Source organism: Callionymus lyra, chromosome 7 (genome assembly GCF_982586985.1).
Source record: "Callionymus lyra chromosome 7, fCalLyr1.hap1.1, whole genome shotgun sequence".
Classification (NCBI taxonomy): Eukaryota; Metazoa; Chordata; class Actinopteri; order Syngnathiformes; family Callionymidae; genus Callionymus; species Callionymus lyra.
In genome coordinates this window covers 24,690,012-24,708,891 of record NC_141824.1, presented here as the reverse complement: position 1 = coordinate 24,708,891, position 18,880 = coordinate 24,690,012, and the positions used below count along the sequence as shown (strand labels likewise).

The following is an 18,880-nucleotide window of genomic DNA, read 5'->3' as shown; positions in this document are numbered from 1 at the left end:
TTATGACATTTAAACATTTAAAGTGTTTAAGTGTATTGCAATTATAGCAAATAATAAAAGATGAGAGAAATGTCCACTTCTGGCTGCGACTGACCATCATTTTCACCCCGACAATTCAGGCACAAGAAGATCAATACAATTCAAATTAATTTTCAAAATGACAACTTGATAAGAGAATAAGTGAAGTTGGAGGTTACAAATTAGATTAAGGCAAAAATCAAGCAATTATTTTGAGTGTGATTAATTGACCACATATTTGATTCCATTACATGGTACACAAACTCCATGGATACAAATGAACGTGTAGAATTATTTGAAAATTAAAGAAAGCTAGGAAACTTCCTCAACTTAATGTCAAAAGTAAACTGTACAAATGTCTAGATAAAAAAATAACTTTTTACTATTGCTCTAAAAGTCTATAATTTGACATAAAGATGTATAGGCAATCTTTAGAAAACATATTTGATTAAAACTTTAAAAGCAATGGTTTACAAGTAAAAATGTCAATTTTGTTTTTGTGGACAAAACTCACTATACAGAGGAAGTGAACATGTAATTCGGGGGGTTGGTAGTACAGAGAAAGATACATAACTGGATTTTCATTCTACTTAACTCTCATTTTCACTTTGAAAGAAAAACATTGATGCCATGTGTATATGTTTAATCGTAGATTTGGTCACTACTTGCTACGTCAAATGTATGCTTCATAATAGAACGTTTAGACAGTAAAAATATAAAACTTATCAAGTATAATTATCTTCACATTATTTTAAATAAACAGAGAAATAACTGAAATGTGTCAGATTGTAGATATTATGATGATTTGCCTAATAAATGAACTATTTTTGGTTATTTGAAAAGTTAGATACTGTATGTTGAGAACATACAACTCACTGTTATAGCAGGGGAGATATTCCTAAAATAGACACAGGAAGTGTGTCATTAAAGTTGTGCCAAATTGTCAATTGAACTCTTACTTACTAGAATCTACTGCCAAAATGACAAAAAAAAACCTGCAGAAAAAAATAGCATTTGAATAAGATTCAAAAATGATTTTCCAACATAAAGCAGAAAAAAGCTTCTAGAAGATATGAACTTATTAATATAGTCAGCAAAATCAATTTGAAGGCCACAACTTCTCATCCTTTTCATCAGTGTTATCCTGAACATCTTGCGTCGCTTCCTTCCTCTTCTCACTTCTAAAAAAAAAAGAAAACGAGAGCGTCTGCCAGAAGTCCAATGTAATTAAATTACTTAGCAAAGTTTACTTGACAGTAAATTCTTAGCCAAATTTAAGGTGATTGCAAATTTGCTTTCATTCTACTTCAATGGCTGCCCTGCTTAAGGCACGTCTGCAAATAATTAGCACATACATTTGCATCAAAATCGTTTATGCCATATGTTGCAAAATTATGGAAAGCAGCAAATTAAAAATATTCTTTTTCTGTTATGGAAATTTGTACATGTTGAGAGGCGAGACAGAAGAGGAGGAGGAAGTGAGGGAGGAGGGAACGATATCGCCATGTGTCTCATGAAAATTGACACAAGGGGGTATGGAAGAAGTAGGGGGTGTGAGAAAAGGATTTAGTTTGTATCCGAACGTACTCGTAATGGTCTTTTTTAAGAGCTCGCCAGATGCTATTTGAAAGATGATTCAAGTCTTACTCGCTTTTTCACAATCACACACAGAATCAGAGATTCATTCTTGGAGCCGTCTTCCTAGTTTAAGGCCACCAACTCCAGAGTCATCAACAACGAATAAATATACTTGCAAAAGGCAGTTTACCTCGTCCTGAAAACACCTGCGACTCTGAACACCCATTTATTCTGTCAAAGTTATGAACGGAATCTGTGGAAAAATGGTAGCCTTGGTGGATTCAAACCCTCACTTACTCCAGTTCCAAGCTCTTGCACTGGTCTTATAAGTAAGTAAGTAAGTAAGTCATTAAGTAATCATTATTTGTAAAGTGCCTTTTTCAGACCAGGGTCACAAACTGATTGAACAATCAAAAACAATACACAGTTAAAAACATGCTTTAAAAGGCCAAGATAAAATATAGAGACAAACACAGCAGCCCCAAGAAAATTAAGAGACAGCCTTGACAAATAAATAGTTCCTAAGATGTTTGTTGAAGGAGTCAGTAGATCCATCAAACGCAGAGGGAGAGGAAGATCGTTCCAAAGCTGAGGAGTTTTTTTTTTCAGTCAGTTTTTTGCAGTGTTGTACTAGAAAACAAGGAACAGCCCTTATCTGGATATCCAGTAGATCTGGGTATCATGGTTAGTTTCCCGAATTGATTTGATTTTGATTCACAATATTCTGATCGATTAGTTTCAATTCAGAATCCGCTCTTGAATAATGAAAATGGATTAATTGTATTTTAATGTACTTCACATTTTAAACAACAGTTCTGCTTCATGCATGCTCTTCCTTCAACAAGCTGTTGGTTGCCTTGAAAGTTAACCCATAGCGACACACATCAATAAAACCATGGTTAGAACTGTAACAAGGGTTTTTTATTCGCATAAAAAAAACAAAAACAAAAGGACACTCTTAAGTGTACTTGAAGTGCAACAACAAAATTATTGTAATAATACAACATTATCATAGAACTTTAGTCGAGATTTTTGTTTCAGAGTGATGTCCATATGTTACAGGGTATAGTGACCCTATCTACCAACTTCATGTTGCACAACTGTACCAAAGTACATTTCTATTAGGTGGAAGTCTTCACTGACAATGGTTATAAGAAATAATTCTGATTAGGATGTTTTAAATAACTACTTCAGTCACATGTTTATATTGCATCATACTGTAGTTGGAGCCCCTGAATGAGCAGTTTGTCCACAGGACATATTATGGTCTGCAGAGACCATCAGGATAACGTAGACTGGTCAGGCAAACTCCCATGTACCCTCAGGGGTCTTGACCTACTAGCCAAGACAATAAAGGATTCTGTACATGACTGATGTGACCTGTAGTTGCACAGTTTTGGCCGTTGATAAATTACCTCATAACTGAAGAGTGCCTGAAAACCTGGGCGTAGTAGTGGGCAGGGTGATAGGGATAAACCTCTACCTATACTCAGCACTTAATGTGTGGTCATTATTAATATAATCCAGTGTCTGTTCCACAAACATTCATGGCACTAACAGAGTTAACAGTCAATCTCCCTAGAAGTTTAAGTTACATTTAATAAAAAACAACTTTTAAAATACAATATTTTCTTGAATTTTTAGAAAACACTGCAAAGCATTTTAATATGGTTGAATATTGAAAACCAAAGTTACAAATACATACTACAACAAACACACAAACAGTGATCCCACTTTAGGTAATTAGTTATTTAGTTCCTTTAAAAAAAAAAAAAACTATATTTTATTTATTGATGTACTGATGCCCCTCGTTCATTGAGGGGGTAACGCTCAAAAATAACTCATCACTTGCTTAATTTATCAACATTCATTTAAACTTGTAAGCTTGTAAGTACTGCATACAACGTGCTATTGCTTTCAACAACCCTCTCAGTAACGGTGACTGGAACAGCTCTGCTTTGCCGCCCAGCTCACAAATCAAAGCTGTCGATTACCTTTGACATGGCAACAGCAATAGATGTATCATTTAAGTACAGTTGTGTAGCAACCAATTGGTCATCACTAAATAAAGTGTTTAAAACGGCATCATGGGAGTTGACAGCTAACAGGCAGTACTGTAAAAAAGAAAAACGTTTGGAATGAATTTAACAATAAACCAAAATGAGTTGGTTTAATCCATGAATCATAGTGTGCTTGAGTCCATGAGTGGACAGAAAAAGGACCTCATGAGAGGTGGACTACAGATAGCCATTAAAGCTCGATTCACTTTGAACTGAAACGTACCTTCAAAGCACCAAAAAGCAAGTTTCATTTTGAGAGGGTCAGTGAAACGGCTCGAGGCTAAAATCGGAGGCTCTGGAGCTGAGCGGGACAAACCCGTCCATCCCTCTATCCACCCCTATCATCCGGGGGTCACTTGCTTTGCCACTTCAGTCAATCTGGTACTGAGTGCGCGCCAGGGTCTGCTGGATAAAAGCTTATTCAGGTATTTGGGTTCTGAGAGGCTGGAGGCCCCCACGTGTGCCGTCTCTCGGCGAGACATAATTACGACTCTGGACTACAAGAGTGAGGTAATGGCACATAAATCCAGCTGATCAATGGTCTCAGAGACTAAATTACAGGACAAGCCTTCGCCATTATCCTTGGACAGGACGAGAGGGGATGATTTTGAACAGGGATTCAAATAAGAGGGGATTTCAGGTGTTGTGCAGAAGTCTGACCCAAACACAATCTGCAAATGATAATCACCGTATCAGTGACACAGACTTACTCAAGATATGGTTTCACTTTTTAATTAAGTTTTCGAACTTAAATGTTTTTACCTGCCAGAAATGTAAGTTTTATGAGACTGAGATCTAATGTTTCTATCAATTTCCCTTTCTTTTCTGTGTATTCATTTCAACTAAAAGCTTGTAAAATGCAGATAAAAAGTTATTTTCACACACAAAAAAACACACTTCCATTTTCTAAATGCTTCCATTAATGGCAAACATTCTTAAGTGTAAATAGTTTTAGTTGGTTTTCGTTAATTGTAGGTGAGCACAGAGGTTGGTAGAAAAAAAAAATTGTCTCCTGCTCTGGCAACAAGAATATGAAGTTGATATTTAACTATTAATTTTATTCAATCATCTTGTCAGTAGACACGTTTACAGCAAGTTAAAATAAATCTACATAAATCAAATCAGGTTGAAGAGTTGAAAATGAGCAAAAATCACCTCAAAATAAAATAATTTCTTAATTGTTAATTGAGCTGTTGATGTTACTGTTTCTGTTGTGGTTGACGCTAATGTTGATATTAGTTTTTTAGTTCTTGCGTATGATTTCGATTTTCAAAGAGATGGTTGATGAACTAGTAAAATTCTATTTCTTACTCATTATAGTTAAATTCCTTGAGATCGTTGATGAAAACATTTGACTTGCCCCATACTCAATATATATTCTTTACATATTCAATTACATATTTATTTCTTTATTAACTTGTATACATCTTCCCAGTTGCTATTGCTATCCACATAAATGGTCCAGAATCGATAAGGTTTTTCCTCTCGGGCGCTTTGAAAAATTAGCTGGGAAGCTCCAGCCTTGGATAGAGGCGCGTGACCTTTGACATGTTCTATGGATCGAATCCATCTATAGTTGATACAAGAACACAATACATTCGAATCCTTCAGGTTATAACTGTAACTTTTTAGAGTGTCAAATGCAAGGTAGATATTTATTTGGAGTCCAATAACAAACTGCAGTTTTATCACAGAAAAAAATGTAAAATACGAGTACAGCTTGTTTACGACTAATGTTTGTTTAAAATGCTATATAAATAAACTGGTAGGGTATGGCTAGGGTATTGAAAAATGTGCATTTACATTGGTATACAATGTAAATGGTTGAACTAACTGCTGTATAGTACGTGATGGTCATCATTTAATGACGTTAAAGGCAGTAAAGAAGAATGAAGTTAGAATCCCAGATATAAAATCAAGACGAGGACGAAGAGAGCTTCCGTCCTGAAAGAAGAGCATCAACTTGGTTAAGGCTCATACTGGCATAACAAAGGGTGGCAGCTTCTAAATGTTGCGCATTAGCCTTTTAGTTCCTCGGGGGGTAAGGTGACACCCTCCATGTATGTGGTCTGTTCACCACACATCTGTCAGGGCCTAAGGGAGCGCACTGGTGCAGTGGGAGGGACACCCAAAACTGGAAGGAAAGCTTAAGGAAAGGAGCAAAGAGTCTGAACGAAGGGGATTTCACAGGGGGGTTCAGGACCCCTGCTGGGACAAGGAAGCCTCACACACACTAGAACCCGTCTCATTTTTGGGACCAATTTATTTTACTACTTCTTATATGGTTGTTGGTACATTTTTTTTTTCTTTTCTGTGGGTGGATTTTTTTTATTGTCAAGCATCATTACATTTCACACCTTTAACTAGGGGTGTCCAATTATTAAGTATTCTTAATTATCACCTTTTCTTTATTACCATTTTTAGTTTTATCTATAACTTTATCGTCCACATTTATAAGTTGTGTTTTTATTAATGTGTTGTGTATTGTCGTGCTTGATTTGCGGGGTGAAAACTATGGGTGGTCACAACCTGAAGTGGACAAAAACGTTAAAAAAAAAAAAATTGATGGGTTAACTTGCATCAAAACATACCTGATCTTGATTTTTAATATCCAATTTAATTCTTTTGACAAACGAACATGTTAATATATATAGCCATGCTATAGTTCAGGCAACATTTTAGACTATAAGTAAGTAAGTAAGTAAGTAATTTTATTTGTATAGCGCTTTTCCAGACGAGGGTCACAAAGCGCTTAAACAATCAAAACAATATTCAATAAAGTATATACTTTTAAAGATAAAACTGATAACACAACATGAGTTCCAGAAAATCAACTAGAAGGAATAACTATAACTGCATCTGTTCAAGTCTATTAAAGAAAATAAATGACTTTATCATGACACTTTTATTTTATATAATCATTTTTTAATCATATAATCATGAATTAAAATGGGAAAAATCAAAAGCAATACACAGTAAAAAATGAATACAGATTTGAAAACTCTAAAAGGCCAAGACAACATGAAGAACTTATACCGTAGAGATTATTGTCCAAGAAAATATCTTGAAAAAGAGAAATATATACAGCCCAGAACAACAGAAGGAGAGTTAAAGTAGAGTTCACCAAGAGGTGAACCTAATATGTGTAGTGGACATGAGTATTACAGTTTAAATAAATATAAATACATTTCAAACATTGGTGTGTGTGTGGATCAATTACAATGTAATCATAATAATTGCCTCTCAACGTCAGCTTCTGGTCCAAACTGGAGTAACTGAACGTGGAAGTAAAAGAGCAGCGAAGCTCCTGCCAAGTTCAAGCCTCTGATGAGAACTTAAGGACTGTTTGTTTTGTTGCCGTCAAAGGCCTAAATAGGGAGAAGTCAGAGGTTTTGATGACCCCTGGCCCTCTGGTCCATGGTGGGTGTTCTGCAAACACTCTCTATTGACGTGTGGATCAGCAGAGGCCCTGCTGCCTGGCTCTGCACTCACGCTCATTTGTGTGGGGATGGACACTGGTCTGAAAAGAGCCAAGAACTAAGCGAGAGGCAGCGAAGAAAAGATGCAAACGATAAAAGAAAAGTGTCTGCTGGTGGCGACCATTGGGAGGATTCAACAACAGTGAGCTCCACTTGATTATGACGGTGAAATAAATGTTAATTTAAATACATAAATGTCTTAAAAATCAGTGTTTGACAACAACTTAGGGATCATATATATATACTTGTATAAAATCACTGTAATGCTCCCATGTTGAATTTTCCCATAGAGATAAATGTTTAATGAGAAATATTGATGAGGTGCGCTTGTGTGTGGACACACACATGTGTTTGATATGTAGGCCAAGCAGGAAGTGACCCATAAACATATCTATCCAACTCTTTTATTGGGGGCCAGTGTTGCCCTTCTCCTCTCGCCGCCTCCTAATCCATACACACACACACTTGATCGCATACACACACACTCTTGATCGCACACACACACACACACACACACACACACACACACACACACACACACACACTCCGTCTCTCTCAAAGCCCCCAGTGAGAGCTAAGCAGGCCAGCGGGCCAGCCGAGGGGGCTCATTACAGGTCCACAGAGCCTCCAACACAAAGGCCTTAGCCGCTTTAGCCATGGGATGATCTGCTCTCTACTGACTAAAGGGAGTCCATAGACGGACAAAAGGAAGGGAGGGAGGGGAGGAGAGAGAAAGTGGTGGAAGGGAGCAAGGATGAGGAGAGGAGAAGAGAGAAGAGCCGCAGGCTTTAAGGATGTCAGGAGACCCCGGGAGAGAAAGGCTGGCGGGCGCTCAGAGAGGAATGGAGGGAAAAAGGAGGAGGCGGCTTAAGCTCCACGACGACGTCAGAACATTAACATTCACACAACCTCGCAACATCTGCTGCTTCACACTCCATCCCTCCCTCTCCGCATCCATATCTCCCTCTGCCCACTGACGGGGGAGAGAGACAAAGACGGCGGAGTGACAGGAGATGGGACGACACGCTTTGTTAAAGGTGACGAGAAGAAAACTGTAAACGACAGAAAAACAAACTTCCCAAATATTTGTCGGAAAACAAAAGCAGCAAACCCGAATAGTGGGGGTGTAAGGAATTAAATATGCAGTTTGTAAAAAGAAAAAAATTGAAATAGCTGTCAAAATCAAACGCTCTCAAAAAAAAAGTGTGACATGGACAATGCTTCCATTTTAACAAAATAACAATATGAAAAAAATAAATACACATAACCTGTGTAGTCGTTGATATGGATCATTTTATCAAAATATGGTGTAAAATCTGTACTTTTGGAATCGTGCTTAAATCAGACATGCAGCCCTGGTAAGGTCAGACTAAAACTATAAAATGATCATCTATGAATGTTTTGAACAATTGTATAATTTCACTTATTTAAGATCTTTATTAAGATTTATTTTTTTTCTCTTTTATCTCCCATTTTTTGGGTGGAATACTTCTGAAAATAAAGTGTTTTACACATCATATTACTAATTATATGCATTTTTAAATTAAATGCTACATAATTGTCTTTATTAATGATCTGTAAATAGAATGTATGAATAATTATATAATATGCATACATTTGCATAATAATTACTACTCTGCATCAATCAATATTTGTATTTCCTTTCCAGCAATAACTCTTTGAAATGTTAATAAAACATTTTTTTTATTTAATCAGTATTTTTCAGACCACTTGTGGCCTTTTTGACAGTATTATGCAGCCCTCATGATATGGCCAACAATTTTATCTTGTATTTATTACTCTATTAACTCCAATTACAACTTGCTTAAATTCTTGTATGTATGTATATTTCTGGCCCCTCAAAATACTTAGAGTAAATATTGACATCACAATGGCGAAAAACGGATACAAAAAAACGTTTTGTTGTTATAAGGTAATACATATTTTATTGGCATAGTTAGGTTTCCATCATCTTTTTTAACAGCTTTTTGAAGTTTTTCCATCTAGTTTTGGCTTGACGGCCCCTCACAAGAGTCTGATTATATAATGCGGCCCCTGAGGAAATATATTTGCCTACTCTTGGTATATACTTCGATCACTGGTGTACCAGAACAAGGTGTGTCACGGACCAAAGGTGTCCTTGTACCGTCGTGAAGTAGAAAAAGTGATCTGGCATGGAACGCTAAAAAGCTCTTGTTAAAACGTGATTTTACCGTCGGTCATTATGGGGTGAAATGATCACAGGCACCTGAAAAGCGAGATCTATCCACCGCAGGTTCTCTTATGAAGACCATCTTTAACGGAGTCATAAACCTGCTCCGCTGGAAGCTTCAAGGACGGAGAGACAAACCAGAAGCATATCCGCTGCATTATAGACCCTCTCTTCGGCTCTTGTGGCGTCTGCCTCCACCGGAGCACTCAAAGCCACATGGGAAATTTTACAATACTGTTGTGAAGGTGGCAATGTGGGTCGTCACTAAAAAAAAAAAAAAAACACTATTCCACTCCTACTGCTTCTACAACTCAATTCACAGAAAGTTAAATCCAAAGAAAAATACGTTTTTTACGACATTAGTAAAAGAGACTTCAAGTTTGATTTGTGTCGACCACTTCGGGGATAATGTCGCTCTCAGACCTTCAGCTGAGACTTCTGTGATGTGAGTGAGGGGCTGATGGGTGCTTTACAGATGATTCATGGACTCATGCCTCTTTCATATATATATCCTGCGCTGGAATTAGAGCCATGTTGTGTGCAAGGCCGAGCATGTGTGCGGGTGACTGTAAACATGAAGACGTCTCTCTCTCTGCAGTCAATCTGGACGTGTCATGTCTGCCTCACGCACACACTGGAATATACATTGTGTAGATGGTGACAACTGTGACTAATGTCACGAGTCAAATGAAGCCACAGTGACTGTGGGACATGCAGGGATCAAATCGTGTCATTGGTTGGTGTGTTTATGGTCATGGGTAGCAATCATGACTGCACCCACGCTCTTGCTCATATTGGAAGTGTGATTTGTGTAAAATCCTTTTAGAATCACAAAAAAAAGGGTCAAAAGATTATTTATTTCAGTGATTGAATGGAAACTACAATATTTCAGGTGTTCAAACTTTTTCAAAGTGGGCAACGTTTGATAGCTTAAACCAGCAGGAGGGGCATTTCGACAGTAAAGTAAAAAAAGGTCCTCTCAAAAAAAGATTTAGTTTTTCTAATTTAAAATGTAATGTATTTTACATTCTCTTGTTGAATAATAAAGTTTATAACTAAGATCAAGACCGCATCAAATCTGCTGAAGGGCCAAAATAGGCCCCCTGAAGCCGCACTTTGGACAAACTTGGGCTACAGGGAAGAACACTTTAACACAACATGACGGCAGCCATGGAAAATTGGCAGAATAAACCTGAAAAAAACATTATTACGTCATAATGGACTTCACTTTCAGAACCTCTCGTTCGCTGAGATTTCAGACGGTGGAGAACTTTAAAAAGTAATAACTTCGAAACATGGTCATGATGAGTAACTAACTGTATCTTGAAGAGGAAGACTTTAACATTTGAAACATGTTTGTGAGTCAGGAGAGTTTAGTTTTCATATTACTTGTTTTTTAAAAACGGCGATATTTGTAAAATAAACATGCACTTATAGTCAGTTTAAAAAAACATTACACTGCAAATTACTCTGTTATTATCACTTTATTTAAAAATAATTGTGTAGTTATTAATTGATCGATGAGACGTTGTTTAGTCAGGAAATCTTATTTTGAGATTTATTAAGGCTTACTTATTTTCAAGATCATTATACTACATTTTTAAGTCATGTAAGTAAGTAAGTAAGTAAGTAATATTTATTTATATAGCGCTTGGCAGTATTTTGCAAGAATTAAGTGCTAATATCTTGGCTTTGGGCTGAGCTAAGTGAGAGAGAGAATGTGCTATAATCCGACAATAGGACAGTTTCATCAGAAGTTAAGATCACAGCTGGTCTGATTCAGATCCTGCTTCATACTCTTGCCCTGAACACTGCTACAGGGTTCCTACAGCTTAAGGCAAGTACAATTCAAGACTTTGAGACTTTTTAATGACATTCACGGTTCAATTCAAGACTAACTATACAATAAAGAAAATTGAATAACACTCCACATTCATTACATAAGGTTAGGGACCGTTTTACACAAACGTTTATTTGAACATAAAACATGAATTTTTGGTTTAGTTAAAAACGTAAAATTTACTTACCGAACATTTTAAATTTGAAAATAACATAAAATCGTATTTATCGTGTGTTCAATTTTTTTTTGTTTTTTTGTTTTAAGACAATTTAGTACCAATTAAGGTTTGTTTTTAGATCCATGAATTGAATGCCTTTAAATCAATCCACGAAAACCCCTTTTCCAGGCAACAAACACCTCTGGCCGAAGAGAAATTTGTTCCAGCTCAACATTTGCAACTTTGATGCGAATCAAAACATACCTGCAGCCTGTAGCACCAGTCGCATTCGGACCTTTGCTTGTTCTGCTGGAGTCTGCGGACAAAAAGGGAACAATAAGTACTCATAAATGTATAAGTAAATATCCAATAAGATGATCTGGGAAGAAGTGAGGGGTCAGTTTGTCAGTGTGTGAGCTCATCACGAGCTCTAGCAGACATTCGTTCATCTCTATAAACCCTCGACTTTAAGGTATTTCACCCAAGATCGTCCTTTCGACGCGACCATTAGACGGAACGTTCCCTCGCCGAGCACCTCGGGACCCATTCACGACCCCCTTAGACGAGTCTATGAAAAGGCCTGCTCGTGGAAAAAAACCAGAGAGCAACATCTCTAAGCACACCAGGGAGAATCAATGAAGAAAAGATGAAGAGAAATTTAGAGACAAAGGGAGAGAGAGAGGAGTGAGAGGAGAAGAGAGAAAAACAAAAGCTGCTATAACAAGTCTTTGGAGAGTCAGATGAGAGGGCACAGAGAGCACATTTTAAAAGATCACAGCCAAAAGACTCATCATTCTCCCCGTCCAATTTTGAGTGTGTGTGTGTGTGTATAAGCAACACTTGGTCGGCACGATCAGGGGGAGGACCTCATGCTCCGACAGCTGTGTTGGGACACACAGCTCTTTTCCTGACATGCCCTTAAAAGGGCCCTGCTGTTCCTGCGATATCACTCATCATTAAAGCCGCGGGTCTTAATTGTCGAGGAGGAACGCTGGCTTCAACGGGCGAGTCGTGCAGACACCTCGTGAAACTTTTTGTTCGTGGCCTTTCTGTGCCACGCGGCGGAGAGAGAAGCGAGTGTCGGATGAGTCAGATAATAAATGCTAATGGGTTCAGGATCTGAATCCGTTATCTCCATCGCATCAGTCGATGACAAGCGGAGTCTCCTCACTCCTCGCCCGTGGAGGTGCAGCCCACCGTTTTTCCCCGCTTCCCCTTCCACAGCCGGAAAGTCTGACTTATCAGACTGTAAACGTGTCACTTTGTTAGAACGTCACCTCCCAGTGGCAGCCAGGGAAAAAATATAATGACCCCCTTAAAAGCAGCGACGTCAGGATGCTGTATTCGGAGATAGAACACGCATCAAGGAACCGCAACGACACGCTGATGCACATTTATTGCATTTTTGTGTGTGTGTGTGTGTGTGTGTGTGTGTGTCATCCCCTCCAGCAGGTGACAATGAGGATCATGCTCACGCTGAGTGGCAGCGCTCGACAGCTGAAATTACCAATCACTATTATCCTGGAGAACAGCAACACTTCGGGCCCTCACCCACACACACGCCGTTTCATATACATACACTTGCCATTTTTTTTTTTTAAAGAAGGATCTTTACGCCATTAAACGAAGAATGCAAAGTGATGAGCTTGATGAAACAATTTAGATGACGCGGAGATCAGCGCCGGCGACGACTGTCGACCGAAACAAAGAGGCATCGTGGCTTAACTAACTTGATAATTGTGTTGTGAGCAATCATCTTAGTTACAGTTTATTACAACGCCCCCTCAGTAATTACATTAGCATTTGTTTACATTGGCCTTGAGGCATGTTACGAGTCCATGTATCTTCATTACGAGCCGACACTTGTGCCAGCCTGGGGATGGAAACTGAAGTCGGAATCACAGCAGTGGTGCCACATCCGCGGTCCAAAGGATGGAAAACAGGACGTTGTTATTGCTATGTTTTAAAGATGATTTTTCTTTCAGAAACTACCCAGCTTTAAAGATTTAAAACACAACCATTTTTTTATGATACTAATTTGTAAACTTTTGTATGATTGTGTACTACTTCTGGGAACTTGTTTTTGTGATCATCATGGCGTGCTGTGAGTGATGCCAATTTAAAGTCCATCATTATTAGCACAAACGGGAAGTTCACTGTGGCGCTGGCTGAGTTTTAGAGGCAGTCATAGACGCTGCTTCATGAGAGGGCGACGGGTTTGGGTTGTTAAAAAACAGGCAAAAAAAAACATGCTTTTAAACCAACCCGAACAAATTCAAAAAAACTTGACACTTGCTGAGGAAAAGATAATATCAACAACTTGATATTCTTCGACGTGGCGCACACATGTACGCCACCCGTCATGTGTGTAATTCATTAGTGAACAATAAAGAGGCATTAATTCTGCTCCCCAGAGGAAGATCAGTGTTGCCCCCCAGAGGGAGAGAAACACCCGCTGCATCAGAAGCATCCTCCTCAATTAAAAACGGCTACTTTCTAACGCACACAAACAAACATGAAACACGGGGAGCGTGTGCATAAGTGTGTTCTTGGTAAAGGGATAAATGAAAAGACACATAGTGCAAGAAAAGAGTTAGATGTGGGAAAATAAAAGATCACATCCAAGAAGTTTGAAAGTGAAGCGGAGAAACTAATGGCTTAAACACACATTTATGTAGACGAAAAAAACAACACGTTTCTTTGCTTAAATGTTGCTTATTATGCTTTTTTTTGGAGAGCCGATACCAAATTAATTTGCCATTGGAAAAAAAGTATATAACACTGTAGATCGCATTTTAAAGATATCTCTACATTAACATATGAAAGAAGAAGTAAGAGATGAATCAGAAATTAACTATATAATACTTTTTTCTGAATGCAACTTTGTCAAAAAGCCTGAGAAGCTGATCAGTACAAATCACAGCAAAGTTAGCTTAAGCGTCGGACATTCTACTTAAACATTTACCTTCAGGAGTTACGCTCTAATGTTTGTCATGGCACAACAATCAAGGCTATTCACTCACATCACTACTCCAGCCGGTTCACCTACCTCCCTTAAGTGGTGACGGACAACCTTTCCAGAGCCTAAGTGCCCGGCACTCGTCCCATTAGTCAAAAATAAACACATCCCATTAGAAAAACACACAAGCATCTCTGGAGTTGCTGAAAACAATGCAACACTGTGCCGAGAGTTGCAGCATGCAGGGAATTTTATCTATTTATAATGATAAGCTCCTCCAACAGGCTATTATTGTTGTTGGGCCTCGGGCCGACCAGACAAAGCAAGAATCGGGTGGGTTGGAAGTTGAAAAAGACTTGAGAGAGTAGGAGTCAAGGAGTTCAAATCCAGTTGGACGGTCAGATAGCTGCCATGTTTAAACAAAGAACCAACATGTTATAGGAAATGTAGCTGGAAATAAAATTATTTTTTAAAAGTTGCTTTTGTAAAACTTCACAAAAGAACATAAGGAAATACTTCGGGGTTTTTTTTTTTAAATCATGTTATTTGGTTCGTAGTTTAATAATAATAAAAATAATGACAATTTCACATACATATGTGTTATTGTCGACAGTGTTTTGTTTTTTTTGCTATTTAAAACGAACACACCCAAAGATATGCATTTGTTATTTAGTTAGATAAAGTTAAGGATTATATGACAGCAGCACGACCGTGACTACACAAAATGCCATTATCAAATTTGCACTGATGTTGAAAATAATCATATTAATTACAAAAGCTTTTAGAGACAATATTAACTAATTACAAAACTGAAGTGAAAAATAAATAATATATTACATTTCTGATGAATTAATAATGTCTGAAGATATTTGTATCTTGAATGAAAATGAATTTCTCAGATGTACCATTAGCCCGTGGATCTTGACTCGTCAAATTTATTCAAAATATAAAACCTGTAAACTAGCAAAGACAAGTGAAACTAAATTTATATGGAATTAAAGTTAGATGGAGTCAATGTTTGGGGTTTTTGGGCATGCAATTTTTTTTCTCTCTTTTTATCTGAAGATAAGTATGTGAAAATAATTAAACAGATGCAAAAAACATTTAAATATATTTTAAATCAAGTTTAAATCAACCATTTAATTTTTTTCTCATTTTAAAATGTAGCAGTTTGGGACGACTCTTATTATAAACTTTCTAAGTAAGATTTATTTTCGATTTTTTTTGTTTCTAATCCATAAAAGCAATTGCATTAAATAACCCTTTAGATTGGATTTGAACATGGTTTGGTCAGAGTATTGGTGGTAAATCGTTGCAATATATAGGGTGTGTTTATGTAATCTACTGATCACTAGTAATAACTGTAATAAAAGGTCAATATATGAGTAAATAACACCATCTTTTTCAGAGAAGAATTGACCTCTTAAGAAAAGGGAAGAAAGGAAAACAAAAAGTATCCTCCACCCAAAAGAAGACAGCAAACATAGATCCTGGAAAATGTAATATTTCTGTTTTTAATATCAAGGTCTATAAGATCAGGGCAGAGAAGGGTTCCATGGCAATATGTTTATTTATATTTTATAAAGGAGGCGGGGGGCAAATCTGCCTATCAGTGCATGTATTTGGGAGGCCTGGGCCCGAGACATCCCAGCTCATCTTATATGAAAAATAATGTTGTGTATGGCTATACTTTTATATATAATAGCAATATGCGATCAAGGCTCTTTTACAATGCGCCATACTTCAGGCTAGGGCTAACAGCATTTTATGGGCCGCCAGCAGTTCATCTTCATGTCTCAGGCAGGCAGGAGCGCTGCATAATAATGTCGTTTCCTGCCCCCAAATGCTATTTCACAGGCCAGGACTCATTTCTCAAACTTCACCACTTTTACAATTTCCCAAACTTTTATTCCCGTCATTATTACCAACAAGATTTCATTACGTATTTAGAATGTAAACAAGTCTGAGTAATGACACTCTCCTGTCTCTCCGGAATCATTCCCCGTGATGTGCTCGGCAGTTATCCTTAGCAGCACGTTTATACGGACGCACACAAATGCACAACTCCACCCCGTTTTGTTGGCATGCCCACCCACAGCGACACAAAAAAGGCATGCACAAACTACACAATCACGAAAGGCATTCATTTACTGTGGTGTGTGTTTGTGTGTTCTGATAAAGGGGGAGGTGTGGAGGTGAAGGTGGGGTGGGAGGAGGAGGGGGGGGGGAGTTTAACACTCAACTCACATAAATCATGTAGAAGAAAAATGAGCAAATGTGCAGGCTAACTCATCTTCTCCCCATCCGGAGAAAATGAAATTCACTGGAATACCTATCAAAACTGCAATCATCCAGAGATAATATCTTCTTTGGTCTATCTGCACTTTCCGATTTAATTTCCTCCATGCCCTTGACATCCAGCGATACCATTAAGATGAAGCACATACAGTAAGGGAGTAGTTCTCCTGTTTTGATGTATGAGATCTCTGCGCTTAATGTAATATCATTATTTGAAAATTAATGCAATCCTTCTTTTGTTTGGGGCCAATGATTTTTTTGGGGAAAGTGAGCGATAGGGAGATAAGGCGGCGGAGTGAGGGCGGCGCCGCCGACACAGGCAGAAAGAGTCGTATTACAACAAGTGATAAGCCAGAGGAGGGAAAAAAAGATGAGAATTTTGTGAAGACCCGTCCCACCGCCAACCCCGCTGCCCCCTTTTCATGCCGAAATGACATGCAATTACGTCGGTGGCTGCCCCGAGATGGGGGGTCACTCAAATTACTCCATCATTTAGCAGCGAGACGTCAAGATGAGAAAGTGGGGGAGAAAAAAAAAGAAAAAAGGACCCCCCGCAACTAGCCGTGCTTGCACGTCCTCCCGCCCCCCGTCGACACATCAAATATCATGAAATCATTAGTGTAATAAGCATGGAAATCTGTTTGCAGATTACCAACACTCCCCTCCCCATCGTTCCCCTCCTTTATCTTGTCCAGAGTCTTTATCTCGCTTTATCCAATGTATTCATAAAACAGAGATGAGAAAGTAGGAGGAAAGCAGTCGGAGCCGTTTGAAGAAGTCGACTGAACCTTTCTTACGTGTTGTTCAGATTCAGACGTATGCGGTTACGCCACAAATTAGAACCTTTGGCGTGTGTCTTGTGGCCATCAGCTGTTCATTGCTATCTGTCAGAGGCTCAACTTAGTTACAGCCTCCGTAAACTCTTCAACTCACTGAGGGCCACTTTGAGAGTGTCGGGCTTTCAGAGGTTTGACTCCGAGGTAACCCGCACTTTTGACCTCCGTGTTTCACCTCACACCGTCTACCACTTCACATGTGGAAGATAGCCACAGCTCAATAGAACCGAAGGCTTTTAATGGTAATAAAAAGGCAGTAAAGTAAGTTTTTAAACACTTTCTGAATGTGTGTCAGCATGATCTTCAAACTGTTATAACAGTGCACTTTAGGGGCCGAACAAAATGTTTTGTTTACTGACCGGTTTGTTTGTTAGCAGACAATTTAACTAAGAAAAAACATCCACCTTCCTCCCATTAAATGTCCTTCTTGACAAGACCTGGCATCAAAAATATTCTGTCTTATCTTAGCATCTCCATAGATCCTAATATCAGAATGAATGAATCAGTTTAACCCTCAACAAAATTGCTTGAAAAGTATCATGTAAACCAATGGTCGTCCAAACTGAAATAAAAAGTTCTGTTTATGATTACTGCCTATAAGGTGTTTCATTTAGAAAAATATATTTTAGAATTTTCTCAGAAATAAAAAAAGTAAAACACAAACTCTCAAAACAAAACTTTTGTCTTCATTCCTTATAAAAAATGCTTAAACACAAACTCACACATTGGCTTGAAGTCTCTAAAAGTTAGGCGACAAACACCTACAGAAAAACATCATCAACATACATAGATGCAAATTCAGCGTTTTGGTATGATTTTTTTTTCATGCACTTCAATGTAGATCTTTTTGCAGGTCATGTTATTGTATTTTTACTTTTTTTTATCTGAACGTCGGTCCATGAATACAATCCTGATATTTAACCGGTCCGTGCTACAAGAAAGTTTGGGGAGCCCTGATGTAAACTATTACTTTTTTAATTCAATTTTTATGAGGGATTTTTTTAGGGGGTTACTTGGTTTTAGTTTTTAAAACAACAGTTTTTTTAAACAAGTGTTTAAATGTAAACAAAGGTCATATATGAACATGATATTTTCACTAAACAAGTTTTGAACCATTATTGTACACGTTTAATGGATAGAGATTTTCATTTTGCCACAAGACAGTAACAATTTCGAAGACAAAAGTTTCAAATTGGTTCTGTCAGGACTCAAACTATTATGAAACCTCGTGGACTTGTATATCTGTTCCAAATGGCAGGGAAGAATTATGGCCTGGAATCGACACATGACTCAGTAGGACGCAAGCTTTTAAGTCAAGGTGTAGTTGAGCGAAAGCAGCTGGAGGATTCTGGACGGACTCACGCGTTCACACACCTGTTGAAGTGCTTTCTGTTAACAGGTTGGTTTTTGCAGTATTTGTAGTCACCAAACTCCACCATAAAG

The 18,880-nt window shown here is 38.0% G+C and overlaps 1 protein-coding gene across 1 annotated transcript in view; it reads right to left on the bottom strand.

The window, feature by feature from the left end:
* rsrc1 (arginine/serine-rich coiled-coil 1) overlaps positions 1-18,880 on the bottom strand; it is a 117,295-nt gene that overhangs the window by 53,902 nt on the left and 44,513 nt on the right. The window contains exon 6 of the mRNA XM_087796259.1: positions 11,609-11,660. Coding sequence (XP_087652385.1) covers positions 11,609-11,660 — 52 coding nt within the window. The remainder of the gene's footprint in view (positions 1-11,608; positions 11,661-18,880) is intronic.